At 37.1% G+C, this 26936-nt stretch overlaps 1 protein-coding gene across 2 annotated transcripts in view; it reads right to left on the bottom strand.

Annotated features, from left to right (window-relative positions):
• The window catches only part of rock1 (Rho-associated, coiled-coil containing protein kinase 1), a 90948-nt gene that overhangs the window by 43583 nt on the left and 20429 nt on the right, over nucleotides 1-26936 (bottom strand). For both annotated transcript variants that reach the window (XM_039657317.2, XM_039657316.2), the window contains exons 2-9: nucleotides 11669-11750; nucleotides 8372-8472; nucleotides 7256-7393; nucleotides 5330-5505; nucleotides 5147-5231; nucleotides 3666-3810; nucleotides 1467-1605; nucleotides 1251-1342 (exon numbers count right to left, since the gene is read on the bottom strand). In XM_039657317.2, coding sequence (XP_039513251.2) covers nucleotides 1251-1342; nucleotides 1467-1605; nucleotides 3666-3810; nucleotides 5147-5231; nucleotides 5330-5505; nucleotides 7256-7393; nucleotides 8372-8472; nucleotides 11669-11750 — 958 coding nt within the window. The remainder of the gene's footprint in view (nucleotides 1-1250; nucleotides 1343-1466; nucleotides 1606-3665; nucleotides 3811-5146; nucleotides 5232-5329; nucleotides 5506-7255; nucleotides 7394-8371; nucleotides 8473-11668; nucleotides 11751-26936) is intronic.

Consider the following 26936-nt stretch of genomic DNA (forward strand, 5'->3'; position numbering starts at 1 on the left):
GATTCTACTGCGCACGTGTTTATTTCTAAAGGAAATGTGAGTGTTTGCCGTGGACTTGTTATGCAGTTGCTTTGTTGTTGCTAAGGTGTTTTGGATGGTTGCATTAAAACTCAAGTCAAACCCTTTTTTTGGCATTAAAAAAACTACTGTCAGGACTAAAGACAAAAATTTGTGCTGAAAAGGCACGGACAGGGTTATTTTTGCGGCTGATCCATATGCATTTGTAAGAGTTTCTATTTCTGATGATGATGCAAGGTAATTTACTAAGGTCTGCGCTAGTCAATTAACTGCTATTTGCGCCAATCTTTACCGCCCCAAAAACCAAAGTCTTAGGGTATGTTTACACGTCATCGATATGCTTAAAACAGTTTTCCCCATACTTAAAAAATTGTCAAAACAATCCCCATTCACACGGATCCGCGAAAAACGACTAAAAACGCTGTATTTACTGCCAGGCCATTAGATGGCGATGAAACACTATAGACTAAACACGTAACACGCATGTGCAAGACATCATCGTCTTCTTTTATGCTTTTGTTGTTTAAAATGGAGACCGTTTTCAAAAGTTTGCGTATTCAGGCAACCAAAACGCTGTTGTCATGTAACGTGTTTTTTTTTTGCTGAAAATGGTGTCATGTAAAACAGCCCCTTAAACAGATGCTAATTTGCGCTGCTCTTGGTAGATTGCACTGGCCAATATGAAAATGATACAATAAATGTTCTTTAATTTGCACGTCGTCAGTAGATCACGCGCAGAACTTTCCACTCCCATCGGCACTTTTATTGGATTGGATTGGCTAATTTGTCTTGTTCTGTAAATCTGGCCCTTGGTGTCTAGATCACGTCAAACTCTGCATCTCCAACCAGCTCCAAAACACCGGCCTGGAAGTTTCTGAAGTAATCCTGAAGTCCAGCAGGTTCAGGTGTTTTTATCTAGGGTTGGAGCTGAACTCTAATGGAACTGAGTTTGACACCCCTGGTCTAGATGGTTACTTTTTTATTTGATTGTACCATGCATTAGAGTGCATTTGAAAAAGGAAACTCTGTCAGTGAAGAGCTCAACTCAACCCTCATGTTCTTTCAACCTGTGTGCATTCTGTTGTTGTTGTTGTTTTGGTCAATATAATTAAAGTCATGTCTTTCAGGTATGTCTTTCATACCTTAGTATATACAGTAGATGGTTTCAAAGATAAAAGACAAGAATCAAAATGGTTCGAGTTTGGAAAAGGAATTTCGGAAACTCAACTCACTCTCTCTGATGTTCTCCCATGCCCACTGGTCGTTCTTGAAAAAACCGTGTCGCTTGATTTCATCGACTCCATTGCGTCCTAACCGCACTTCCCTGGCGAGAGATGAGTTTTGAGACAACATCCTTTCGTTCAACCCCTGATATGCAACTGATCAGTGCTGGAAACACATAATATATATTATTTGTAGTTTAACAGTATTTTTTTTTGTATGCAAACCTATCAGTGAGGAAAGCACAGATGAGGTTTTTTGCATCCTTTGAGATGTCGCTGTCCTCGGGGAAGGTCAGGGCATTCTTGTGATTCATGATCTTGCTGTAGGTGCCCACCAGAGAGTCAGCGTAGAATGGCGTGTCACCTGAGGATACATTGAACAACACACAACACTTATTCTTCTGAATGCTTCCTCTATGCCAATCTTTGTGATCTGTTGGCAAGTCTCACATTCTTAGGAATGTGTCTTCGTCTTTCGAGTTTAGTTTCTAAGAATTGAACCTGGAGCCAAAATGAATGAACAGCTACTTTTGTGCTTCTGTCAAGACCTCTCCTCTTGATGCAGAAGAGTAGCTTTTAATAGACAACTTTTATGGTAATTTGCAACATGAGGATTCTAAACAAAGCAGTTTGAAACGTGACGCGGTAAAAAGACAAAAATAATACGAATAATAAGAGAACATGTCTCTCTGATGAGCTGTCCATGCACAAACACTATGTACTCCGATTCACCAATATATATCTTATAACCTGGTTATTTAATCCAATCATACAAGTTACCAGTTTATACATAAATCAAGAACACTCCTTTTAAAAATCCCTTTAGCTGTCAATATCTTCTGCGAAAACTCTAGGTATAATAACTGAAGCTGACTACTCTACAATCTGTTGTTTTCAACGAGTTTGCACTGCTTCATTGATTATAACGAGAGGTCGCTGAGCTCAACCTCCAATAAAACTCTGTTCTGAGCAGCGGATCATCAATCTCATTGACTACCATAGTATATATTTTTTCCTACTATGGAAGTCAATGAGATCAGAAACTGTCTGTTCACTGATATTCTTCTAAATATCAGAAAATCGGCTGAATGGATTCGAAAACGGTAAAACCCAACTGTTTAACTCTGGGGAGTTGTAAAATGAGCCTATTTCCAAAAAAAAGTGGAGTATCCCTTTAAACACTTCTGATTGGCCATTGTGTTAAGGTGTTCAAAACCACAAGGTAAACCTTAACCTTTAATGCTCTTCAAAGAGTAAACTCAAATATGCTCTGGAACTAAATACGAAAACTAAATTTAGTTAGTGTTTGTAGGGCTGTGAAACGATTTATCGCGATTAATCACATCCAAAATAAAAGTTTGTTCATCTATAAAAAGCCAAGCCAATGTTGATTCTGGTTTTATTACAAACTCTGTTGTGTTTTTCTTCTTTTTGCCATCAGACTCTCCTTGTTTCGGCGTTTGTAAAAACGCGTGATTCCCCAGAGCTTTCTCACTCGCTGTGACAATAATCTCTCCCACCCCACATCAAACGCACGTCAAAGTAGCCGGAGCAACTTCTTTCCATTTACGGATATGACGAGACGCATGTACGCAGTTTCCCGTGTATAAATATAAATACTAATAATAGACTTACCAGAGTGGTAAGGGTAAGACAATAATTCATTTTGGGAGAAGGACTGATAATGTAATGACTTTAAATCTTGTTCATTTTGAACCAAAAAAGGTGGACCTGTACATAGTGTACCTTTAAATAATAGAAACAAACGAATACAACATCCTAACGTTTAATTAATAAACATTTTAATTAAGGCTGTCAGTTAAACGCGTTATTAACGGCGTTAACGCAAATGCATTTTAACGGTATAAATTTTATTTATCACGTGATTAACTGTCTTTTTGGCCTAGCAAACTTTGTAGTTTTTTCACATGCTTTTGCTACAGGACACTGCATGCACGGCGCTACACTCTGATATTGGGCTATATTTTTTCTGCATGTCATGTGCAAAAAAAAAAAACAATAGCATATTAATGTTGTGACAATATTTAGCATATAAATCCACGTATGGGAATCGGAGTACCGCTTTAATGCTCCCATGCAAATCAAACCAACTGTTCATAACAGAGGAATCATCTATAATACGGTATAGTACAGTAAAGTAAAACGCAAGCACATGACATTTGCTATGCTGCTTGAATCTGTTCTGAATAACATACTATTCACAAACATATTCACTTAAGCTAAATTTGCTCCTTTGAATATGAATTCTTTTACCTAAAGTGTTTTTCTTAGATTCCCCACTGACTGCAACCGTCAAATCTGACCCAATGGCACAGAAAGCTTGACTAACACTCATGAAAAATAAAAGTTCGCCTGATATTCTATGGGCAAAAGCTGCAAAAGCGAGACTGACGCGAAACTCACCAACGAGCATCTCGTAGAGGAAGACCCCCACAGACCACCAGTCACACTCTCGGCCATAGTAGCCGTCTCCTCCCTGCGACTTCAGTACCTCTGGAGAAATATAGTCTGGAGTTCCCACAGCTGTGTCACATCGTACCATCCCATCCTGAGGAGGAAAAGAACAGAGTTCACTGCAAAGAAGAGACTACAGCAGAACTGAGAGAACAGTAAATGTGACTCAAGGGGTGGTGATGGCACAGTGGATAAGACACATGCCTTTGGTGTGAGATCCGGGTTCGAATCCACTGTGAGACACCAACGTGTCCCTGAGCAAGACACTTAACCCCTAGTTGCTCCAGAGGCGTGCGACCTCTGACATATATAGCAAACGTAAGTCACTTTGTATAAAAGCATCCGCTAAATGAATAAATGTAAATGTAAGTACTTTGCAGGAATGGTTCAGGATGTCATTCACCAACTGATTTGCTCATTTTTGTAGATATTTTTTTAATTATTGTTTTGATTTGTAATATTTTTTAGTGGATTGCTGTAAACAACATTTACTGCTCTGTGAGGCAGAACGCTGTGATTTCATCCAGTATTATCTAAAGGATAATATACATTTTTTGAAATGTTTATATACAGTTGTATTGATAACTATGATGGTGGGTTATTCTTGAGTCATATCTAAGTAGACAAGCTAAACAATTTTTTATTGAATGATGATGAATGCCAATTATTCTTACTTTCGTCTGTATATCAAATGCAGTAAACTTCATAACTGACTAGTTACGTTATAAATGTGAATAGTTTTGTTTTCCCTTTATGCAATTGTTGAATTTCAATTGTTAAATGTCTTAATTTCCACTGAACTTCAAGAATGGGGATATAATTGATGTAATTTCCCCAAATACGATTCGTCCACAGTGTGATTTACAATATATCAGGAGAAATTCTATCATACAGTAGTCTATCATAATATTTTTAAATATTATTAAAAATGAGTTAAAGATATTAAGCGTATTGCATAGTTGTGCTTGTAGCAAACTGTTTTATTTGTGAGATTGCAATGAAACATGCCAAATTATAGTCAGGCTGTCATGCAAAAACACAAGAGAGAATCAACAAAATATTAATAACTGATTATGTAGTAGTCAATGTATGTGTTTTCCTGCAAGGTTTTTGTTGTTCTCTGCAGTTTTCCTTTAGCTGTGGTTTGCCTGTTAGACAAATATCTTAACCGAGTTTAGTGTTTTGTTTTTCCTTCATATTTAAAATAGATTAATCCTCATATTTTGATGGTTTAATTGAACTTGTCGAATATCACCCCAGGACAACACCTTTAACCTCTACTACAGTAGTATTGTGGGAATATACTGTACTGTGCCGTCCTAAAAAGGTACAATCAGATGCTTCACAAAAACATTTGTTTCGAGACAATTATTTATACACACACACATGTGACTTTTAAGAAAATGTGTAGTTTCGCACATCTCTCGTACCTTGTTCATTTTCATGCAGGTCCCAAAGTCTGCCAGCTTCAAGTGGCCAGCCTTGTCTAGCAACATGTTGTCAGGCTTCACGTCCCTATGACGAATGTTAACATAGGCATATTGGTTATCTTCAAAAGTTCAAGCAAGCACACTAGAAAAAAGTGAAAGTGCGGTTTGATGTGTGTGAGAGACCTGTGAATGAAGCCCATGGAGTGGATGCCGTCCAGTGCCAGCACGACCTCGGCGGTGTAGAAGCGTGCCCACTTCTCAGGCACATCATAGTTGCTCATGAGGTTGACCAGGTCTCCGCCTGGCATATACTCCATCACCATGTAGAGGTAGCGGTTGTCTTGGAATGCATAAAACAGCTGGATGACATAAAAAAAAAAATCATACATCTTAATAAACATCTCAAATGTGTATGTTCACTTCAGACAAGGATTCTTCCCAAAGTAGGCATTTTCGAATGTGCCGGGGTTTTTTTTTATTTGACAAATATTCGAAATTCTAATTTTTATTTAACAGCCTTACTGGTGACTGACACATTTTCATATTCTAAAGATAAGGCAACGTTATTTTAGCACAATTCACAACCAGCGGTAACATTAGTTCAGAAAAAAGAACTTTGGTTTTCCAGCCTTTTACCATCGTGTATTCTCTTGATATTCAGTCAACTCAATTCATTAATATGCGTGACTGAGGGAGAGAGAGCAAGACAGTTTGAAGACGACGCATGTGCGACCAGGGCTTTCACTCTCTCTGCTCGTTCTCTCAGTTAAACAAGCGCAGCAGTCGCTCACGGGTCAAATAAGGCTTTGGCGGGACAAAAATAGGTCTTAGTAAGGTGTATTTCTTCTTGCTCTTGATGTTTAAACTGACAGGACTTGCGCTCGTGCAAAAACAAACATCCCCGCTCCCACACTCACATCTACACACACGTCAAGCACACAGGAATGATTATCGGCCTGTTCACATCGGCCCTTTTTTGACATCGGAACGATATCCATGTGTTAAAAATTGACCACATCGGCCAATGTTATATCGGCGGCCGATATATCGTGCACCACTACAATATGTTTAATGAAAGCATTAACAAAAAAAAAAACTTAACATGATCAAAGGCAACACAAATAATAAGCTTTATGCTGAGGGTCACATAAAGCAAGAAGAAAACAGGTCTGATCGTATCCGCTCGTGGGAGAAAGTGTTAGCAGACATACGAGCTGCCGGCGATGTCTATGCACTTTTAAGCTAATCAGCTAACCTAGCTAGCTATTTTTATTATTTGCCATTTTATTCAACTTAAAGGAGTGGTTCACTTTTGAAAAAACTTTTGCTGATAATTTACTCACCCCCATGTCATCCGAGATGTTCATGTCATTCTTTCTTCGGGTGAAAATAAATTAAGCTTTTTGATGAAAACATTCCAGAATTTTCTCCATATAATGGACTTCACTGGGAACCAAACGGTTCAAGGTCCAAAAGAGAGTGTCAGTACAAACTGTTCAAAGGGCTTTAAATGATTCCAGACGATAAACAAGGGTCTTATCAAGCGAAACGAACGCTCATTTAAAAAATAAATATGAAAGTTTAAGTTTTATAAGCTCAAATGCTCGCCTTGCTCTGTTCTGTGACGCACGTTTGTGACTCTCCTGTTCAAACTCGTTCATCAAAATGAATGAATCTTTTTCTGAGTCAATTCGTTCGTTGAATGAACCAAATGACTCGGAAAAAGAAAAATGCTGGAATGTTTTCATCAAAAACCTTAATTTCTTTTCGACTGAAGAAAGAAAGACATGGACATCTTGGATGACATGGGGGTGAGTAAATTATCAGCAAAAGATTTTGTGAACTACTCTTTTAAATGCCCTAATTTTAATGGGAAGAAAAAAAGCTTTTCGAAAACAATCTGCATATGCGATGGACATTGTTTATAGCTCCAGCATTCATAGCCGCTTTGAAGGCTTCTTGAGCATGTTATATTTAACGAAGCGCGTACATAACCTGAATATAATCTATTTAAATCTGTTTTTATATCAACTGGACATCCACCCACATTCAAGACAAATCACACAGCTGATTATGATTAATAATCATAATTAATCATTTGATTCATACCTGTACTACCCAATTACTATTGGCAAAGGCCATAATATCTCTCTCTTCCCAGAAGAAAGCCGAGTCCGACCTCTTGATCATCTCAAACTTGCTGAGCAGCTTCATGGCGTACACTTTCCTCGTGGCTTTGTGCCTAACCTACAGAACAGGAAGACAGGGAACATGAATGAATAGAGCTTGCTATTTACTTTACCTTCACTGAACTATGACAAACTAAAGGAAACACTCGTGTGAGAAAATAACACTCGTATGACTTATACTGTATTCACACAGACGGAAAGTTAAAAATGTAAGGCAAAAACAAACTGTACATGTAGAAGAGCTGGGCAGTGTGAGCGGGAATCTGGATTCTAGCAGTGCCACTATTTTTCTGTCAATGGTGGACGAAGCAGTTCATGAATAAAGTAAAAGAACAAATAGCTTCCCTGATAAAATATTACTCCAGTAAAAGTACTTGTTTTGTAATGTACTTAAGGGTTAAAAGTAAATACTGACAGATGAACCGTGATTATTTACACTAGTAGATTAGTGCAGACGATTTGCAAAATAAAAAATTTCAATTTTATTAGCGAAACTTAAAAAAAAAATGATACTAAAATATCAATTTAAGGTTTATGTTAATATTTAAGTTATTCAAGTGTACAAACAAGTAGGGCTGTGAAACGATTAATCGCATCCAAAATGAAAGTTTGTGTTTAAATAATATACGTGTATACTGTGTATAATTATTTTAGTGAGTATTGCGGTAAATTAAAAATTCATATCATAACAAAAATAAACACCGGTATTTGGTATGAACCGCTATATCGCCCAGCACTACTATGTGCAATAAGTCTTTATTTAAAAAAAAAAGGATTCCCAATGTACACAAAATAACCACATTACTTGCTTTTTATTCAAATTTTTCCAAACTATTTCTTTATTTGTGAGACTAATAGGGATCAAGAAGTTGCCATCTAAAGTAAGCGTTTAGTTTAAAGATTCTTTTTAAAAATGAATTAAAAAAAAAATATATCGGCTTTATGTCGGCCATTCTGTTCTCGAAGATATCGGCCATTTAAAAAAACAAAACAATATCGGTCGACAATAAAAGACGACAATACGAGATACACTTACCAGTTGAACTTCTCCAAACGCCCCTCTTCCTATGACCTTTACCACTTCATAGTCCTCTGCTCTCATACGCAGTTCCCGAATCTTGCTGATCGTGTCCTTATCTAGAAACAAACACACACATACATAAACTATATAACCCAGAGCTGCATAAAAAGGGACGTTTTTATAAAGCGCTTTGGAGATTCATATTTTGTGAATTAATGTTTTTTGCACAAAGCACTCGTGTCGCTTCATAAAGGTTAAACCACTGGAGTCGCATGGATTTCTTCAATGATGTCTTTACTTCCTTTCTTGACCTTGAAAGTGGTAGTAACATAAGCAGTCGATGGACTCGGGAAAGAAAGCTCTCAGATTTGATCAAAAAGATCTTCATTTGTGTTCTGAAGATGAATGAAAGTCTTTCGGGTTGAGAGAGAGAAATTAATGACAGAATTTATGAGTGAGCTATCCCTTTAATTCTACACCGCTTGCCACCTTTCTGTTTTGCATCACAGGCCGTATCATTTCTGTGCTTCAGTAGAGCAAATCACAGTCCTAAAGCTGGACTACCTAACCGTAGCGCACTCTCTCAGTGTTTGCATCGGCTGTCAGTTGGTCCAGCTCGACACCGAATGGCACGTTTTGCCACAAGAATTGTTCGTCACAATTAGGGATGGGCAACGATTAATCGCGATTAATCGCATCCAAAATAAAAGTTTGTGTTTACATAATATATGTTTGTGTAATGTGTATAATTAATTTGTATTTATAAATACCCACACATGCATGTATATATTTAAGAAAAATTTGTTATTAATATATCAAATATTTATATTTATATATAATATTAATTGTGAATAAATATATATAAAATATATACATAAACATATTTCTTAAATGTATACATGCATGTGTGGGTATTTATATTTACAAATTAATTATACACAGTACACAAACATATATTATGTAAAAACAAACTTTTATTTTGGATGCGATTAATCGCGATTAATCGTTGCCCAACCCTAGTCACAATGTTGGAAAAGCAGCAAGAGTAAGTTCTAATATAGTCCTGTAGATCTCCCCCCTCCAATCATAAACCATTTAATCATAAGCACTTCTGGCTGTGCCTTTAGACAAGCATCTGCATATTGTTAAGAGTCCATTAACAAACGCGAGGGAGGAATTATTAAACAACCTCGCTGTAGGAGGAAGTGAAAAGGAATCCACTTAGGTGAGTTTGTGTAGCACTGAGGGATTTATCTAACAGTTCTGCTTTCTTAGCGGACGGGTAACCTTCACACCGATTTAGTCATCGCAGGGCAAGAGCCATTCTTTTCTTACTTGAGTCAAAAGTACGCATGGAAGAGGCAGAGGGGCAGACAACCGATTTTAAAATACAGGAGAGACACAATACAATTTGAAACACATTCATTCAATTTAACGATTCGTTCAAGTTTGAAAACGTCAAAACAAATAGGGCAACTGCGCACTTGCACATGTGTCTCATTACAAAGCGTTTAAATAATAGTAAAGAAATGTAAATGTATAATGTGAATTGACACACATTTATGGTTAATGTATTTGTAAACCTGTTTGGGCATCTTACTTTAAATTAATTATTAATAAAGGAGAGTTAAAGGCACAATATGTAATTTTTCGCCGCTAGAGGTCGTATTATTCTAAACAAAGGCGTAGTTTGATGATGCCTGGATTTCGCTGAATCGTGGGAGTTGTTGTCTTAACAGTCGGTGGAGAATACGATGGCACTCGGGCAGAAATCTTATTCATGGATGACTGGTCTTTTTTATTAAGAATTATTACCGTTACAAAAGCCGTTGGAGTGGAACGAGGCCGCTGGAGCGATTGCTAATGAGGGACGAGAGCAATGGAGCTTTTGTTATCCCGCAAACTGTGGTAATGCAGCGCTGTTTTAATATTAGATACATTTGAGAGTGATGAAAGTTGTTATAATGCTAACTCTGTGCGTTCGCTTGGCGGCTACTCTATGAGACAATTGTTGTACACGGCAGGAAGCTGGAGCGATATCAGGTATGGTGAATTTACTCGCGGTAAATCAAGAAAACAAGATTTCAATGATTTCAGATTTTCTGTCGATGGACGTATCCATCAACAGTTGCTCAGCTGTCAAATAAAACATCATATATTAAAGCGTCTTTGGTGTATTGGCTAAAACTGGTTATTTATCTGGATTTAAACATTCTTAGAAACACTTGGAATAATGTAACTACACAAATCAACAAAATATATAACATCGTTTTAGTGGTTTTTGGATATTTGAATCCAAAACTCTTACATATTGTGCCGTGCCTATAATTTTACAGGACCTTATATAAAAACAGATTCTATTTAATGTGAAATTATCTGATTTTAATGAGAAAACATTACGTAACGTGTCACCATTTACATCTGAATTCTCCGTGTACATTCTTCCAATGCAGACATAAGCATGTAATTGGCCATTTGTTTAAAGTTGGGAATTTTACCTACATATTAAAACGATTTCATACATTGTTACTTTGTTTATCCGGCTTGAATAGACAATAAATGTTACAATTCATTGGCATAGATATATAATAGAAACTAATCCTGTGTGACTGAAAAAAACAGTGACTTTAGTGGTAAGATTTTGGCTGTTTGGCTTGAACCAATCAAATCTGAACCACAATTTTATGAGCAATCCAGTCATAGTAAATGAAATCACGTCCCCCATAGATGAGTGGCAGCATGAATCCCCAATGCAATGCTGTTGCTTTTCGTTTTGTTTTGGAGCAAACAGGGATTATATTTGCAATGATCTCTTATTTTCTCATTAACTCTTCTATAGTTTACTTCTGGGTTCCAAACATGGAAATGTAAAAAGGATCCATTGTAGTAGCTAGGTTGTTCCGGGTGATTGGTTACTGGCCCGAGTCCAAAGAACCCGTGTCTCTATGACATTCTACATCTCAGATAAGTGAGTCTATGTTAAATTTAGCCTGTTTATCATTTCTAAGGTCTCTGTAAGAGTAATTGCACAATATGTGATGCTGTTCGTGTCCGTAGCACAAATAATATTAAAGTTTACTACTTAGAGCAGTAAAACCTGTCATTCAGTGTTTTGCCTCCAATGTAACGAAGAGAGAGAATAGAGATAATGACATGTGGGTGACCACCATGCAGTCCCCAAAGACCTTTTGTTGAGGGAAAACTTGGACAGACAAAATAGTGTCTGACTGAAAGTACTGACCCAAAAACAATCCCCGCTTGCAGTTAAGCAGCCTCGAACGGTTTAGAACAAGCTCCAGACAAAATACTTACATCTATTTAAGAAGTTATCGATGCTTTTGTTTTTCCTCAGGGCCGGAAAATCAAGGTCGTAAACCAGAGCATCCAAACTGTCCTGAAATGAAACAAACAAAAAAAAAGATTACTTCAGTGGAATGTGTATTTTGTATCTTCTGATCGGTAGTTGTGCTGCATATAATCATCATTTATCACTTTCACAGACTAGAGTCTAGACGATAACTGTTTTTGCATCCTTTTGTTTAGGCAAATCATCAATGAAATGAATGAATTTGCAGTGTTCTCTGATAGCAGAACCTCTAGCGTAGGTGACCTCGGTCTGTTAACATAATAAACACATTGTAAGCATGCTAAAAACTAGTCTTGAAATTGATCATCTTCAAAGCACAGCCACTACAAATATTAAAGCTATTATTAAATAACGATAGCATCGACCAAAGTGCTGCACAAAACAAAAGTAGACACATAAAAATCACAAACAAATAAAAAAAAAATACAAAAAAAAAAACACAAGCAAGGCTGCTTTTTTGCTAAAGTATTGCAATATAGAGTGCCGAAGTGATAACGTCACTTTGTAGAACAAATCGGAAGCTAGCGGCACGTGGGTTCCCTCGATCGAAAAGCTATGCATTTTCCCCATTGACTTTTGCTAAACTGCAAAAAATAAGATCTGTGTTCAACAAAGAGTTGTGACCCTTACACGTTTTGTCTATCAATATAATCTTTACAAGTTAATCCAACATGTATACATTTTGAAGCCTTTATTAAGTTTTTTAAAAACACAAGCAGACACAATAAAGTTTAAAAAAACACAAGCAGGTTATAACTGTGTGTTCTGTGTCATAGATCAAAACGTGAAAATATTCAGAGGCTCTGTTCACCCCAGACATTATTTCAGACCATTTAGCAAAAACCCATTCAAAAATCCCATAGGCTTTAGAGCAAGGGAACCGGTAGTGTTAAATGCTAACTCACTTCCGCGTTTTGGCCTACAGAGTGACGTCGTAACTTCGGCAATCTATTGTTTGCAAATGTGTTTGATTTTATTAGGTGTGGGCATTGGCAATATACCAGCAGAAATGTGTCAAACTGTAGGGATATTGGACTATCGTCTCCATCGTGGCTATGCTCACGTTAGCCTTGTGGTTAAAAAAAGGATTTTAAACCAATACACAGCAAAAGAGGACACATTTCGTTGTGCGCTCTTGTGTTAGAGACGTTTCTGAGCGAACACACCTGAAACGTGCACCACATGCACATAAAAACGCTGCTCGTTCGAGTTCATTTTAGCGAAAAAAAAGACAAAATGCCTGTCTTTTGGCATACCTTGTGAGTATCCTCACAAACAGTCATTTATGTCTTCGGTGAACATAAACAGTTAAGAAAGGAAGCGCTTGTGTATCAGTATATTAAATCAGTGCATTCGGTCTTAAAGTGACAGCTGCCTAATATATCTGCTGCTATCTGTGCCATTAATGTTAATCAATCAATCTTAATTGTTTTTGCAAATTTAATAAGAATAAATGTATAGCCTATTTAATGTACACAGTGAAGACTATGTCGTGGGTTTTTTGTACAGTATATATATATATATATATATATACACACACACACACACACAGACGCACACATTTTTGAAAGAAGTCTATTCTGTTCACCACGGCTAATTTTATTGAGTCAAAAATAGAGTACAAACAGTAATATCACAAACTAACATTACAATTTTAGCTTATTGTAGTATATTATAAAATGTAATTTATTCCCATGTTCAAAGCTGAGTTTTCAGCATCATTGCTCCAGTCTTCAGGGTCACATGATCCTTCAGAAATCAGTCTAACATGCTGATTTGCTGCTCAGGAACATTTAAAGGATCGTTTTGATAAACTATTATGACAGAGACCTAGCAATGAGTCCAGAGACAGAGATTAAGGCTTGGTTAAGTCAGAGTGATTTCTCAGCAGGGATATTCATTTAAAGGGGATCTATTATGCAACATTCACTTTTATAAGGTGTGTCCATAATGTGTGTAAACAACCAGCCTATAATGGTGAAAATCCACCCACTCCTATTTTTTTATAATCGCAATAAATCATAAATAGTCTCTCCGAACGAGCAGTTCCACATTTCCCTCAACTCTTACATAAGTCCCGCCCATGACTGATGACGATCTGCCTATTAGCATAGATCCCGCCCTGAGTGGGACGCAGCAGTCGCCATTTCCTCACTGTAGCAGCTGGAGATATGCAATGTCACCCAAAAATAAAATAAAAAAACATTACAAATGTTCTGTTACTGGATGTACCAAAAAAAACATAAGAGTCTCCACAGACCCCATAGCATCTGAGCCACTGAGGTCTCACTGGTTGAGTTTCATTAATGAAGGAACTGTGCTTAAAGGGTTAGTTCACCCAAAAATGAAAATTCTGTCAGTATTTACTCACCCTCATGTTGTTCCAACCCTGTAAGACCTTCGTTCATCTTCGGAACACAAATTAAGATATTTAAGATATTAAAGGTGCCATATGTAATAATTGAGGTAACAATATACGAAAAATGAGCTACACGCATCAAAAGAATGAGAAGAAATAAGTGCAAAGATGTCATTAAAAAACTGACAAGTTATAGTGCTGCCGAGATATTAACCTGAATTAGCATGCTAAATTACTAGCCCCGGCCCGGCAGGTATCGTAATACCAGTTCCGGCCATGGGAGGCGGTATGCGGACGGGCAACGTTAGCACCAGCCAAACTGCAATAGACGAGTGAGTCGCGCTCGCGCCGGCTTGTGTGTACTTGAACCTGATGTCAGTCGTGTGGAAATACAGCCAATTACTACATTTCAGTTTAGGGAAGAGTTCAAAAAATGATTGGTCGACATTATGCATGAGGAATACATTTTGGTAAGTTGTAGCATACTGTATCTTTCAACAGTGTTCATGTTCTTTTTCCAGCTAGTAGAGACGATCGGTTCACGTGCTCTAGGGATCTGTAGTGTAATATGTACAAGCGCCAAAACGGTATTTATTGTTTGAATTGCGTAATATAATTGACAGAATCTGAGAGCTTAACTAACCTGCTTGCTAAGTGTCAATTGCGTGTGTCTCACGGTGAATTCACGGCGCTAGCTTGATCAACATCAGCGAATGCTGTCTGTCAAATTAATTCACTAACAATAAAAGTGTAATATGAACAAAACGAATACCATAAACTTCAAATAATTGCCCAAGCTTTTATTTCCCCATACCGTCGAAATGCACCAGCTTGTTTTTGAGATCTATGAGGCGGTCTTCATCATTTAGTGTTGAGATTCATAGTGTTTAGTTTAGTTCACTCTAGTGTTTAGTTCATTGAGTCTCTGATCTCTAAAAATCTCCAAATGTTCCACGTGAAACTGCGGTCTTCCAACCTTTTACTATCATGTCAAATGATTTGAATAACATGCGCGATGGTAGGAGCACAAGTCATTTTTTGGAGGTATACTGCCCCCATCTGTTATGGAATATGGAGTAGGATTTGATTTATGATGTTAGATGGCACCTTTAAGATCGCTCCTGCATACTAGTCCATAGGCTTCTTGAGGGACTGGCTCTTGCTGTCCTCAAAGTCATTAAAGACATCGTTAAAATAGTCCAAGTGACTACAGGGGCTCAATTTTAACTTTATCAAATGACGAGAATACTTTTTGTGCGCAAAAACAAACAAAAATGACGACTTTATTTCAACTATTTACTTCCTTCTCCATGGGCCTTTAGTCAGTTAACAGAGTGTGATTGCGTAGAGCTTCGTCACACGTAGGCTCACTATTGGCCGACGCTGGTCATGTGTGTGATGCGTGTGACGTACAATAACAGAAGCTTACGCTATTAAACTAGCAACCTGACTCGCGCAGAGGGAGAAATAAACGAATAGTTGAAATAAAGTCGTTATTTTTGTTGTTTTTTTGCGCACAAAAGTGTTCTCGTCGTTTGATAAACTTAAGATTGAGCCCCTGTAGTCACTTGGACTATTTTAACGATGTCTTTAATGACTTTGAGGACAGCAAGTCATTCCCTCACGAAGCCTATGGACTAGTATGCAGGAGTGATCTTAATATCTTAAATATCTTAATTTGTGTTCAGAAGATGAACGAAGGTCTTACGGGGTTGGAACAACATGAGGGTGAGTAAATACTGACAGAATTTTCATTTTTGAGTGAACTAACCTTTTAAGAACGCTGTTAAAGTGTTTGCCCATATATTTGGGCAAATCATTTTATGCCAGACTGCATCACAAACAAGGGTCAGTTCAATGCTGGATTTGTAAAAAAAAAGTTGCTTCTAAAAGATTTTTCGATTAACATGACGGTAAATGCTAGTCGATGAGTTAAATCAACTCCACAACAACTACATAAATGGATCCACTAACCATTCGGAAACGTACAGAGTGTCTCTATCATCATGTCCGACACCGGTTCGAACATGTAAGATTCAACACCGCTACTGACAATTTCGGACATTTTGGCTGCGTTAGATTCTCCAGTTTGGTTGCTGCCGGAGTATCCGAGGCACAAGCTGTAAATGCTCCGCCCCCTTCTGGAAAGGGGGCCGGGCGCAGCAGTTCATTTGCATATAAAGGGACACACAAAAACGGCGTGTTTTTGCTCACACTCAAAGAGGGACAATGATCTGTAGGGTATTTTGAGCTGAAACGTCAGACACATTCTGTGAAGTTCTCTGAACACGCATCAGAGACTTAGGCCGTGTGTCCACCAAAGCGTTTTTAGCCAGCTGAAAAAAGTGACAGTGATGAGCGCTGTGTTTTATCCAAAGTTGAAAATTTTTCAACTCCCAGCGACCAGTAAAAACACTGGGCGCTCGGCACTTCAGTGTGAAAAAAAAAAAAACGGTACGCTCATGGCGTTTAAAAACGCAGCACTCCCATTGAAAACAATTGAAAACATACGCCAGGCGCGTGGAAAAACGCTTTGGTGGACACACGGCCTTATATTTGGCGACATCTTGTAAAAAGGGGTATAATAGGTCGCCTTTAATTCTTGCAGTTTTTAGCTGTTCATCCCTCTGGAGTGATGTGCCACAGGGATGCAAACAAAAGTACATATTATGTGACCAACTTTGTTTCCTGACTTCACAAAACACCACTGTTGATCTCGAAATAATCGACAAAATAATGTGCTACATATAATATTCATTTAATTCAGCAATGAAACCATAAGCAGCAATGAACATTAGACCATATTATACCATATTTGAGTTTTTCCCTGCAATAGGAGTCAAGGATGCCAGAAAGATTGCCATGTCCCCTTTAAAAGAGGAGCCTGAAGATAAGGGTTGGGGGTTTAAGTGATCACACAGCACGCTTGAACTAGTCACGGGTGACTTAGACATCGAGGATTACACTAGATTAAGATTAATCCCGTTGATGTCACTTATGTCACTGCCAATCTGGTTAGATCAGTCTGCAGTTTCTTAACCTTCAAAAGTTGATGGGCATTTATACGTTATACAGTATGTACAGCATATACACTGTATTGTACACTACTAGTCAAAAGTTAGAAATTATACATTTGTAATGTTTTTGAACTTTCTTATGCGAACCAAGGCTGTATTTGTTTTGAAACAGTAACAATATAAAATATTACAAATGAACTCTTTCCCAGCAAGTGTTGCCAGCCAGTGGCAGTCTTTTTGATCCTTTTCACAAAAGTCTCATGGCCCCCAGATTATTTAGTTGTATGCATATTTGAAAATGCAATATATAAAAAACAGAACAGAACCTCTGTTTTTTCATCAACAGTTAAATGTGTAAAAAATATATGCATATGCATAAAAAAGCAACATTTTAAACAAAAAACTGAGAGAATCAAGTTTGTGTCAAAGACTACATCTACACAGAGATGGAGTAGATCGTGTCCATCACACCCCTAATGCTACACAGTCGTATTCCTCATCCTGGGCTGATATTTCATTCAGTAATTTTAGGCAGATTTATAAAAAAAATAAATCTGCACTGTTTATCCTTTTGATATTTCATTAAAAAAATTGCAAGAATCTAATCTTTCATTGAAGTAAAAGAATTGAAAGAGATGGGTGGATGGGTGGGGGCTGCACAATTATTGGTACCCCCTGAGTAAAATATATCTGAAGTATAACCCCATTAATATTTTAATTTATTGGCACCCCAGGATGACTAGGAGCATACAATTGTCCAGCTATGACTTCCTGTTTCACACGAGTTTAAAAATGAGGAAACACAAAGACCAAATTCCCTTAGTCATCCATCACAATGAGTAAAAGCAAAGAATATAGTTCTGATGTGCAGCAAAAGATTGTTGAGCTTCACAAAATAGAAAGTGGCTGTAAGAAAATAGCATTGCAAATTCACATTTCCACCTTCAGGGCAATAATTAAGAAGTTCAAATCAACCAAAGATGATGAATCTGCCAGGAAGAGGATGTGTGTCTATGTCGTCCTAATGCACGGTGAGGAGGAGCATTTGAGTGGCCAAAGACTCTCAGAGGATCATAGATGGAGAATTGCAGAGATTAGATGAGTCTTGGGGTACAAAAAAAAAAAAAAAAAAAAAAAAATCACCCAACCCCTACATCTCCACATGTTGTTTGGGAAGGTTTCAAGAAAAATCCTCGATCATCCAAAAACAAATTCAGTTGTCAGACACGACTGGACCTTCAAACAGGACCTGGTTCAGTGGGCAGAAGATGAAACTAAAAAAAAAGGTTTTTGGCAGCAAACACATGAGATGGGTTTGGTGGAAACAGGGATGAAAAGTACCCCATGCCAACGGTTAGATGTACCAATGGATCTTTAATGATGTGGGCCTAATTTTCTGCTGGAGGTCCTGGACTTCTTGTTCAGATACATGGCATCATGGATTATAGCAAAGATCAACAGATAAAAAAAAAAATCAAAATCCGACGGCCTCTGCTAGAAATCTCATAATGGGCCGTGGTTCGATCTTCCATGAGGACAATGATCCAAAACAATCTCAAAATCAAAGTCTCTGAGCACAAAACAAAGCTTCTGCCATAACCGTCCCAGTCTCTGACCTGAACCCTATAGAAGATGAGTGATGAACTGAAGAAGCGCCAGCATGGATCTGGGAATCTGCAGGATCTGGAGAGGTTCTGTATGATCTCCTGTCAGGTGTTCTCCAAACTCATCAGGTGGAAGACTCAATTATAGGAGAAGGCTCAGAGCTGTTATCTTGTCAAAAGGAGATTGCAAAAAGTATTTAAAGGACAAGTTCAGTATTTTACACTTAAAGCCCTGTTTTAAGATTGTTTATGATGAAATAGGTTAAAGCTACACTGTGTGATTTTTACCCCCATCTAGCAGTGAAAAGATATATGACCATCCAGTGAATATTAGATTCTGTTCCTCTCAATTCCGATTTCGTTTTAACTCCTTCAAACGTAAATGCGGAAGGTGAAGCTTGAATTAACGGGTATGTCCCTCTTTGGCTAATGTACTTTCAAGATGGAGGGACAACATGGCGACCGACATTAGAACCCCTTACCCGTATGTATATTCAATGACAAATTATACACTCATGAGAATACTTTATTACTTGAACGAAGTAAATATACATTAATGAGCACATATATTTTTGAAGGAACTAAGTGTTTAGCTAAGAACAAACTAAAAGAGTTACACAGTGTAGCTTTAAATAAACAAAAACAAAAATCGCTGCTAAATGTGCTTTACAACAGGTTTTATTGTCGTTTTTGTCCAAGTCAAGTCAATGGAGTTGGACAAAAACGACGATAAAACCTGTTGGAAAGCACATTTTGTAGTGATTTTTGTTTGCGCTTATCAGTGAAGAGCCCAGACTACTTAATGCGTTTTAGGAAGGATTGTTCCAGTGCACCTATGCAACCATTGTGGAGATGGGGGGTGCAACCACAGAAACCGAAAATTCTCAGGACAGCAGCATGTGTCCAAATTTCAATATGAACCCTTCTATTTCATCAGAAACGATCTTAAAACAGGGCTTCAAGTGTAAAATACAGAACTTGTCCTTTAATAAAAGGGTGCCGATAATTGTGGCCAACGTGTTTTGGAAAAAACCATATATTTCATAATATAATTTTCCACCTCAATTTTAGGTTAGATTTTTGCTAATTTTTTGAATGAAAGATCAAATGGATAAACGATGCACATTTATTTTCTACTGCCATTTTTGATCATATTTACCAGGGGTGCCAATAATTCTGACCACAACTGCATTTGCTTATATGATATCGCTTGTTTGTGCTGCTTCTTATCCTGTGTTTTAATCAGGAGATTCAGAGCGCTCCCAACAGTATAATAGTGAAAACAATGCAAGCCGGAAAATTCAGTCAATGGCAGGGATGCGCTTTCTCATTAATGGCGAAAATTTACGTCAATGGCGAGGAAAGAGTTAAACGTTTGTTTGTTATATTTTATTTTAAATGTTTTAAAATGTAATTTATTCCTGTGCGGCCATTCCTGGTTCCAAAAGAAGATGATGCAGGAAAAAAATGTTGTCATCAATTAATTATTCACCAATTATCAACCTCATATAGACTTTTGTTCATCTTCGAAACCCAAATGATGATATTTTAATCAAATACGAGAGAATTCTATCTTTTCATTGACAGTCCACACAGCTACCACTTTGACACTTTAAAACGTTCTTAATCCGTATGAATTGAACAGTTTAGTCCAAATTTTCGAAAGACTCGATTGCTTTTTATGATGAACAGATTGAATGAATTTTATTCACATTTTTTATTACAATTGTTATATTTTACTGTAAAGCGAGTATCATAGCTTAATTATATTAAATAAGGTTACACTTCATTTTACAGTGTTGCATGCTACATGAAGCCTGCTCAAAAGTAATAACAGTAAATTATGCATAATTACATGCAACAAACCCTAAACCAAAGCCTAACGCCAACCACAAATATATAGTTAGTACAAGTGGTTAATTAATATTGCTCAGTACTTAAAAATATATAATGGACACCTACACTTTAAAATAAAGACTATCCTTAATATCTCTTAAAAGATCTCGATCTAAACACCCACACAATCTCATTCCTAAATGACGATTCGTTTGTCATAACTCATAATCACAAGAGCAGATGTCAATGAAAGAAGAACCAGGATAAAGGTGTATTGTTCTGATATAAACACTGCTATAGAATCAATTCAAGTACAGTTCATCTCTTCCAGAAAGTAACATGGCGCTTCAAATAAAATTTAATCGATTACATTGTTACACCGTTGGCAACAACGACAAGTAGCCTAACTTTTAAAAAATGTATTTTTTATTGAATCATTCATTCAAGAGATTTGTTCAAAAATGCTGATTCAACCAGTAAAAGTATTAGGAATGAGACATTAAATGATTCATTCATTCAAACGTTACATAGACTGCGGCACTTAACATTTTGCCAGAACCTCTAGTAAATTATGTAATTTTGTTATTCAGTTGTCTTCAGAATCGTGATCTTTGTTTGAAACAAAAAAAAAATTGTGATTCTCAATTCATCCAGAATAGTGCAGCTCTACTTACAAGCTGCACGTGTAAAAACACACAAGCACAATATTCATTTTATTATCAAATTTGCAGTTTGATATTCGCATTAAGCCAAATTGCAAATTCAGTTTTATTTTGATTATTCGCGCACGCCTACATCAATGTCTCTTTTGTGGCATTCTGAGCTATAGGCCTAGCTTTAGTGTTTACCTATAGTTTATAATTGTCCTCTTCCAATCAGCTGTCAATAAAACAATTCTGTGCCCCATTGAACTGAAAACAGGCCGTGCAGATTAGGGCTGGGCGATATGGGCAAAAAAATTTTTTTTTTTTATATCAGTCGATATCGATAATTATCACGATAAATGTCAAATCTTTATTTCTTTCAAGTTTAAAGGCAGATTTTTGCTCAAACATTTTTCATTTTTCCTTAAAATAAACATCTGAATAGAAAAAATATTTCTTCAGAACAGTTTGCAGTGCAGGCTGCAATATTCAAATGGCATGTTTTGTCTCAAAATGCATAATTGACAGTGAATTGACAGTAAATCTGCATCCTAACTCAAGCTAATACTAAGCTAATGTTAAATTCATGTTCAGTAACAAAAACAGCAACATCTGTTTGTTTATTTTAATGTAACGACCACATTTTTATTTAGTAAAATGTAATATTCTGACTGAGTTTTATTAAAATTAACCATTGGTCATCCAGTATCATGCATTTAGATCATGATAACCACAGATAAAACCAGGCATAGCCTATAACTTATCACCTCACTATCATCATGGCAAAATGTAACTTTATGGTTTCTGTGGTATTTGAATGAAAAAAAAGTAGCCTTAGCCTAACAGTTAAATACATTATTAAATACTGTACTTATATTCCATTAGTCATTTAATACATTGTCTACATCAATAATATTATACAATTCAATATGTATATCCCACATTTCATGGTGCTGTTAATATTACTAGGCTAACCTTACAGTAAATCCATGGTAGGCTAAATGGATTCAGTATCAATTCAGATTCTGACTGTATCGTTGCACGCATGAATGTATCTGCCTTTAAACTGGTTGAAACTTGATATTTGTGTTCTTCGCTGAACTCAAGCGCTTCTCACTGGATCTGGTGAGCGAAACGATCAGAGTAATCGCATCTGCTCTAGTGAGCTCAACTGGCGCTGCGCTGCCGTTTGGACTTTGAGCCGAGCGGATAAATGCTCTGTGGGGCGCATAAAGTAAACATTATCGAACATTTGTCGACCTCTTGATATTGTTTTATCGAGAAAAATTATATCGTGATGATAGTTAGCGTTTTATCGCCCAGCCCTAGTGCAGATTCAATGTTTTGTGCACTAATGTATCACAAGTACTTGTACTTACAATTATTGTTATTTTTTAAAAAATTTTAACAATACAATATTTTTTATTGTTATTTTTCCTTAGATTTCCACGACGCATGCGCGAGAATTGCAATCTCCTTGAACTACTTCAGTTCAGTTCTCGCGCATGCGTCGTGGAAATCTAAGGAAGTCTCGTTTCAGGCCAACAAGGAAGAAAAGGAATAGTCGAATAAAGTCGTTATTTTTGTTTGTTTTTTCGCACAAAAAGTATTCTCGTCGCTTGATAAACTTATAGTTGAGCCACGGTAGTCACATGGGATATTTTCTTCATTGACTTTCTGGGCCGTGAAGAGCCAGTCCCTTAGGAGCCAATGTGGTAGTGAGACAGCTCTCAAATTTAATCAAAAATATCTTCATTTGTGTTCCGAAGATGAACGAAGGTCTTATGGGGTTGGTACAGCATGGGGGTGAGTAATTAATGACTTAATTTTCATTTTTAGGTGAACTAACCCTTTAAATACAGTTAAAAGTCTGTAAAACCTAAAATGTTGCTACCGTATTTTTAACTAAGGAAAACTCTGGTAACCACAGTTGCCCGTTTTTTCAAGTAAATTTAACGGATTTTTTTACAGTGTAATCAGACACAATAAAATATTTTCTTAAAGCATTTTCAAGTACAGTATTCAAAATTCCGGCAATTTTAAACCTTAAAAAAATAGAATCAAGCCTTTCGAAATATTTTACAAACTGTGGTATAATAACAAACCTCTCATTTCAGAAATGAATGTTTGCATAACATCCTGCCAGAGAGAATTCTGGATGGCCACAGTAACATTCCTCAGCAGGACTGTACACGTCAGAGAGCTATTTTAAGAATGCAGCCAAACAAGCTCCCAAAGTGGAGGAAAAAACAGCCAAGACCACAGTCAGAGAGTAAAGAGGGCCTTACAGGACTCCAGACTACGACTAGAGAGGCGTGCCACTAACTCCTAGAGATGGTAGCACCGCACATTATTAAAAGGATACTTCAGGATTTAGCATTAAGCTTTTTATTAGTAGGAAACCTGTAGTATTTTCAAATGACCATGCTTTCCACCCTCATATCCCCCTGAGACAAGAGATATGTATTTTTTGTCTGGAAAAAAATCCTCTGATAACTCAAAAATCGTTTTTGAATCATCAGAGGATTTTTTGGCTAGAGGCTAAAGATTACAGTAAGTAGTAGGGTCTGTCCCGCATATTTTCAACCCACCCATAGAGGGATCTCACTCACAGAATGAACACATAGTGTCAGCCATCTTTTTTGGAAGCTGAATGTAGTGTTTACATGAACACTAAACAAGTAATTGGTTTATGTGCGTTTTAACATTGCTAAGAAAATTACCGCTCCTCCGTGAGAGATACGAGACCAGTGCGTCTCACAGGTGTCGCTCATCGGTAATCACGCCACCGGCCTCGCGCCGTTCTCCCGCGGCCCTCACTCATCCTGCTCACCACAGTAAACATAATGAATGGCGACTGTAGAACGCAAAAGCAGAATCCCAGACATTTTGGCCAATCTCGAAACACATTTTCGGGCAGACTCATCACGGAGACTCACTAGTAGGCTAGACTTGTTGTTTAACTACTGCACTCTGTCACCGGTAGGCGTGGCCTTTTAGGGCAGTGAAGCAAGCAAGTGCAATCTGGGAGTTGTTGTCTTTCATCCACATATGCCAAAAATACATTTTCTGACTTTTCTCAGTCTAGAAAGCTTCAAATTCAAAAATTATTTCACATTTCCTCATATAAATACATAAATGATCCATTTTAAATACACTTTCATCTTTCCAGAGGTGAAGTATCCCTTTAATATTACATGTTTTGTCTCTCAGAAATTTGACAGGAGCTCAATTTGGGATGCAGACGTAAATTTATTTTCATTTAGCATTTTTATAAGATCAAATTTCAATACTATAACTGACGGAGTTAAGATTTCTACCTATTAACATTAACCATCGGTCTTCAATAGTATCATCCATTAGTATCATGATGACCTCAGGTTAAACCACAAATGCCAGCTAACTGCAATGGTAACATTTAACCATGGTTTCTATGGTTAGGCTACTTGTTATGTTATTTACTAAAATTCTATATGAATATGCAGTGCATCTGCCACAACACATGGTTACAGTTAGTGTTACTACACTAAATCCAGGTGAAATGTTGATTTGTGGATTGAAAAAACCCCACAGACTGGATGGTTGTGGCTCAATGTTTCTCATGTTTTCTGCATCACTGTTGTTGAAAATGTAAGCACTGGTTCATATGACTACAAACTAGTTGAAATCATTAAGACAGTTGTTTTTTTTTAATCGAAGAAATCAAACAGGTTGATCACGTGATCGTAACCTGTCAATGAGTAAACGTATTTGTTCTAAGCTGGGGTTTTTTTGGAGCAAGCTGGTCAATGGTCCGTGTGGAACAGGAATGGCAGCACTTATCGAATTGGTGTTGGCTACAGTGCATGCAGGTCCTTAAACTGTAGGCTATATCAAAAGATAAACATGGAGACGGAAACCGGCCAAAAGCCAAGGCCATAAAAAAGTGTTTTTAAAATGTCTCTTGTAACCTCAGCAATCACAGATTTGAACAGTGTTGTCAAAAAAATATAAATACTGAAATTGTAAAACTGTAATGTTACCAGTCCTTTTGCAGTATTGGTAGCACAGAGTACTGATTTTATTCAGTATTTGAGGACAAATGGAAGACAAAGGGAAGTGAATCCTCATTATAAACAAATGATTTATTTGATCAAGCTCAAAAACTGCTCGTTTTGATATTGCTGTGATGTCACACGAGAAAATAAATATATTTGCATTTGACTGCCTCCGATGCAAAACATCGACGGATAGTTATACATCGTAGCACCATAGACCCCGCCCACTGGTGTTCAGTCAGTTTTGTCAAAAGCAAAAAGAACACATTATAATCAATGACGCTGTCTACACCTGATACAGTATAGATGCGCGTTCAGTTTCTGACATACTCTACATGCTCGACTTGAGTGTCAACAATAATCACAATAGGCCATATTATGACCCAAATTTAATCTCTCTTACAACGATAATCAAAACTTTAGCTATACAAGATTTTTCTGTGATCTTAAATTTGATCAAAATTAATTCAGTTAATTCAAGACTTTAAGGACCCCCGGGAAGACAATGGACTTCTGTGTTCCTGAATGTTTCTGCATATGCATGAAAATCTCGGTATGAGTATGAGCATTATTTAGAATGGTGATTAAATGTACTGAAACTACCTGTGCATTAAACAGCTTTAATACCTGCCTTCCAGCCAATCCAAAATCTAAAAACTTTAACAAAAGTGAATCAAGGAACATTTAAATAGTAAAACATTTAATGTCATGACCCCTTTAAGCCATATGTATGTGATACACTTCCTGTCACCAGTTGGTGGCGCTATGACCATGCCTTACATCATGTGATCAGCCTTCTTCACCAAACATACAGCTCAAGTTTCATCTAAATGCACACAGCAGACTTAGGCTAGACATTACACTTATGTATCACACTTACGTATTAGATGCTACAGTGATTGCTCAAACTTATGGTTTATCCTTTTTTTAGATTCTGCCAAAGTTGGCCCTCAGAAAGCATACTCATCAGCCAAAAATAAAAATGATATCATAATTTACTCACTCTCAAGCTCTCTGGGGTGACTTCCTTTATTTAGATGAAAAGAAACAAAGATTTTTGTAGAAAAATAATCCATATTTTCTCTAAAATTGTGATTAAACACGAATATTTTGGTCTCATGTGCTTTTCTGTATGCTTTATTAGTATGGTGTTTACTGAGTTTGGTCGGCCTTTCTCTCGCCACTGAGTTGCAAGTCCACAAGTTAGTTATGCATCAGATACATCAGATAATAGTTCAATATATCAGATATTAGTTGCAAAAGTCAAAGCGCAAAGATTGAAATTGCAGTGACCGATGAGAAGTTACAAGTGCCTAATAGAGGTTTTGTTGTGAAAATGAATGAAAGAAGTGTGAAGAAGTACTACAAGTTTGTGTCTGTTATAGTATTTTTGTGAATGGCATTTCACACGTTAGTGACTACTTGTCTGCAGCTTCATATTCAGAATACAGGTTTGTGACTATTGTCTGCGAGTGCAAATTTCAACATTCAACTTAAGCTGCACATTCAACAATGAGTGTGTGATTTTTTTGTTACCATTGTAGACTAGTTGTTCTCTATGGAAGCTTGTTTCCGCCAAAGAATGAAAAATAAAAAAACGTAATTGCGACTTTTTCTCTCACAATTGCGAGTTTACATCTCACAATTCTGACTTTATTTCTCACAGGACAGTATATTTTAAAGACTCTGCCATAATCCTGTTTTCCTTGGTTTTCC

Source organism: Pimephales promelas, chromosome 5 (assembly GCF_988280905.1).
Source record: "Pimephales promelas chromosome 5, fPimPro1.hap1.1, whole genome shotgun sequence".
In the NCBI taxonomy this organism is placed as follows: domain Eukaryota; kingdom Metazoa; phylum Chordata; class Actinopteri; order Cypriniformes; family Leuciscidae; genus Pimephales; species Pimephales promelas.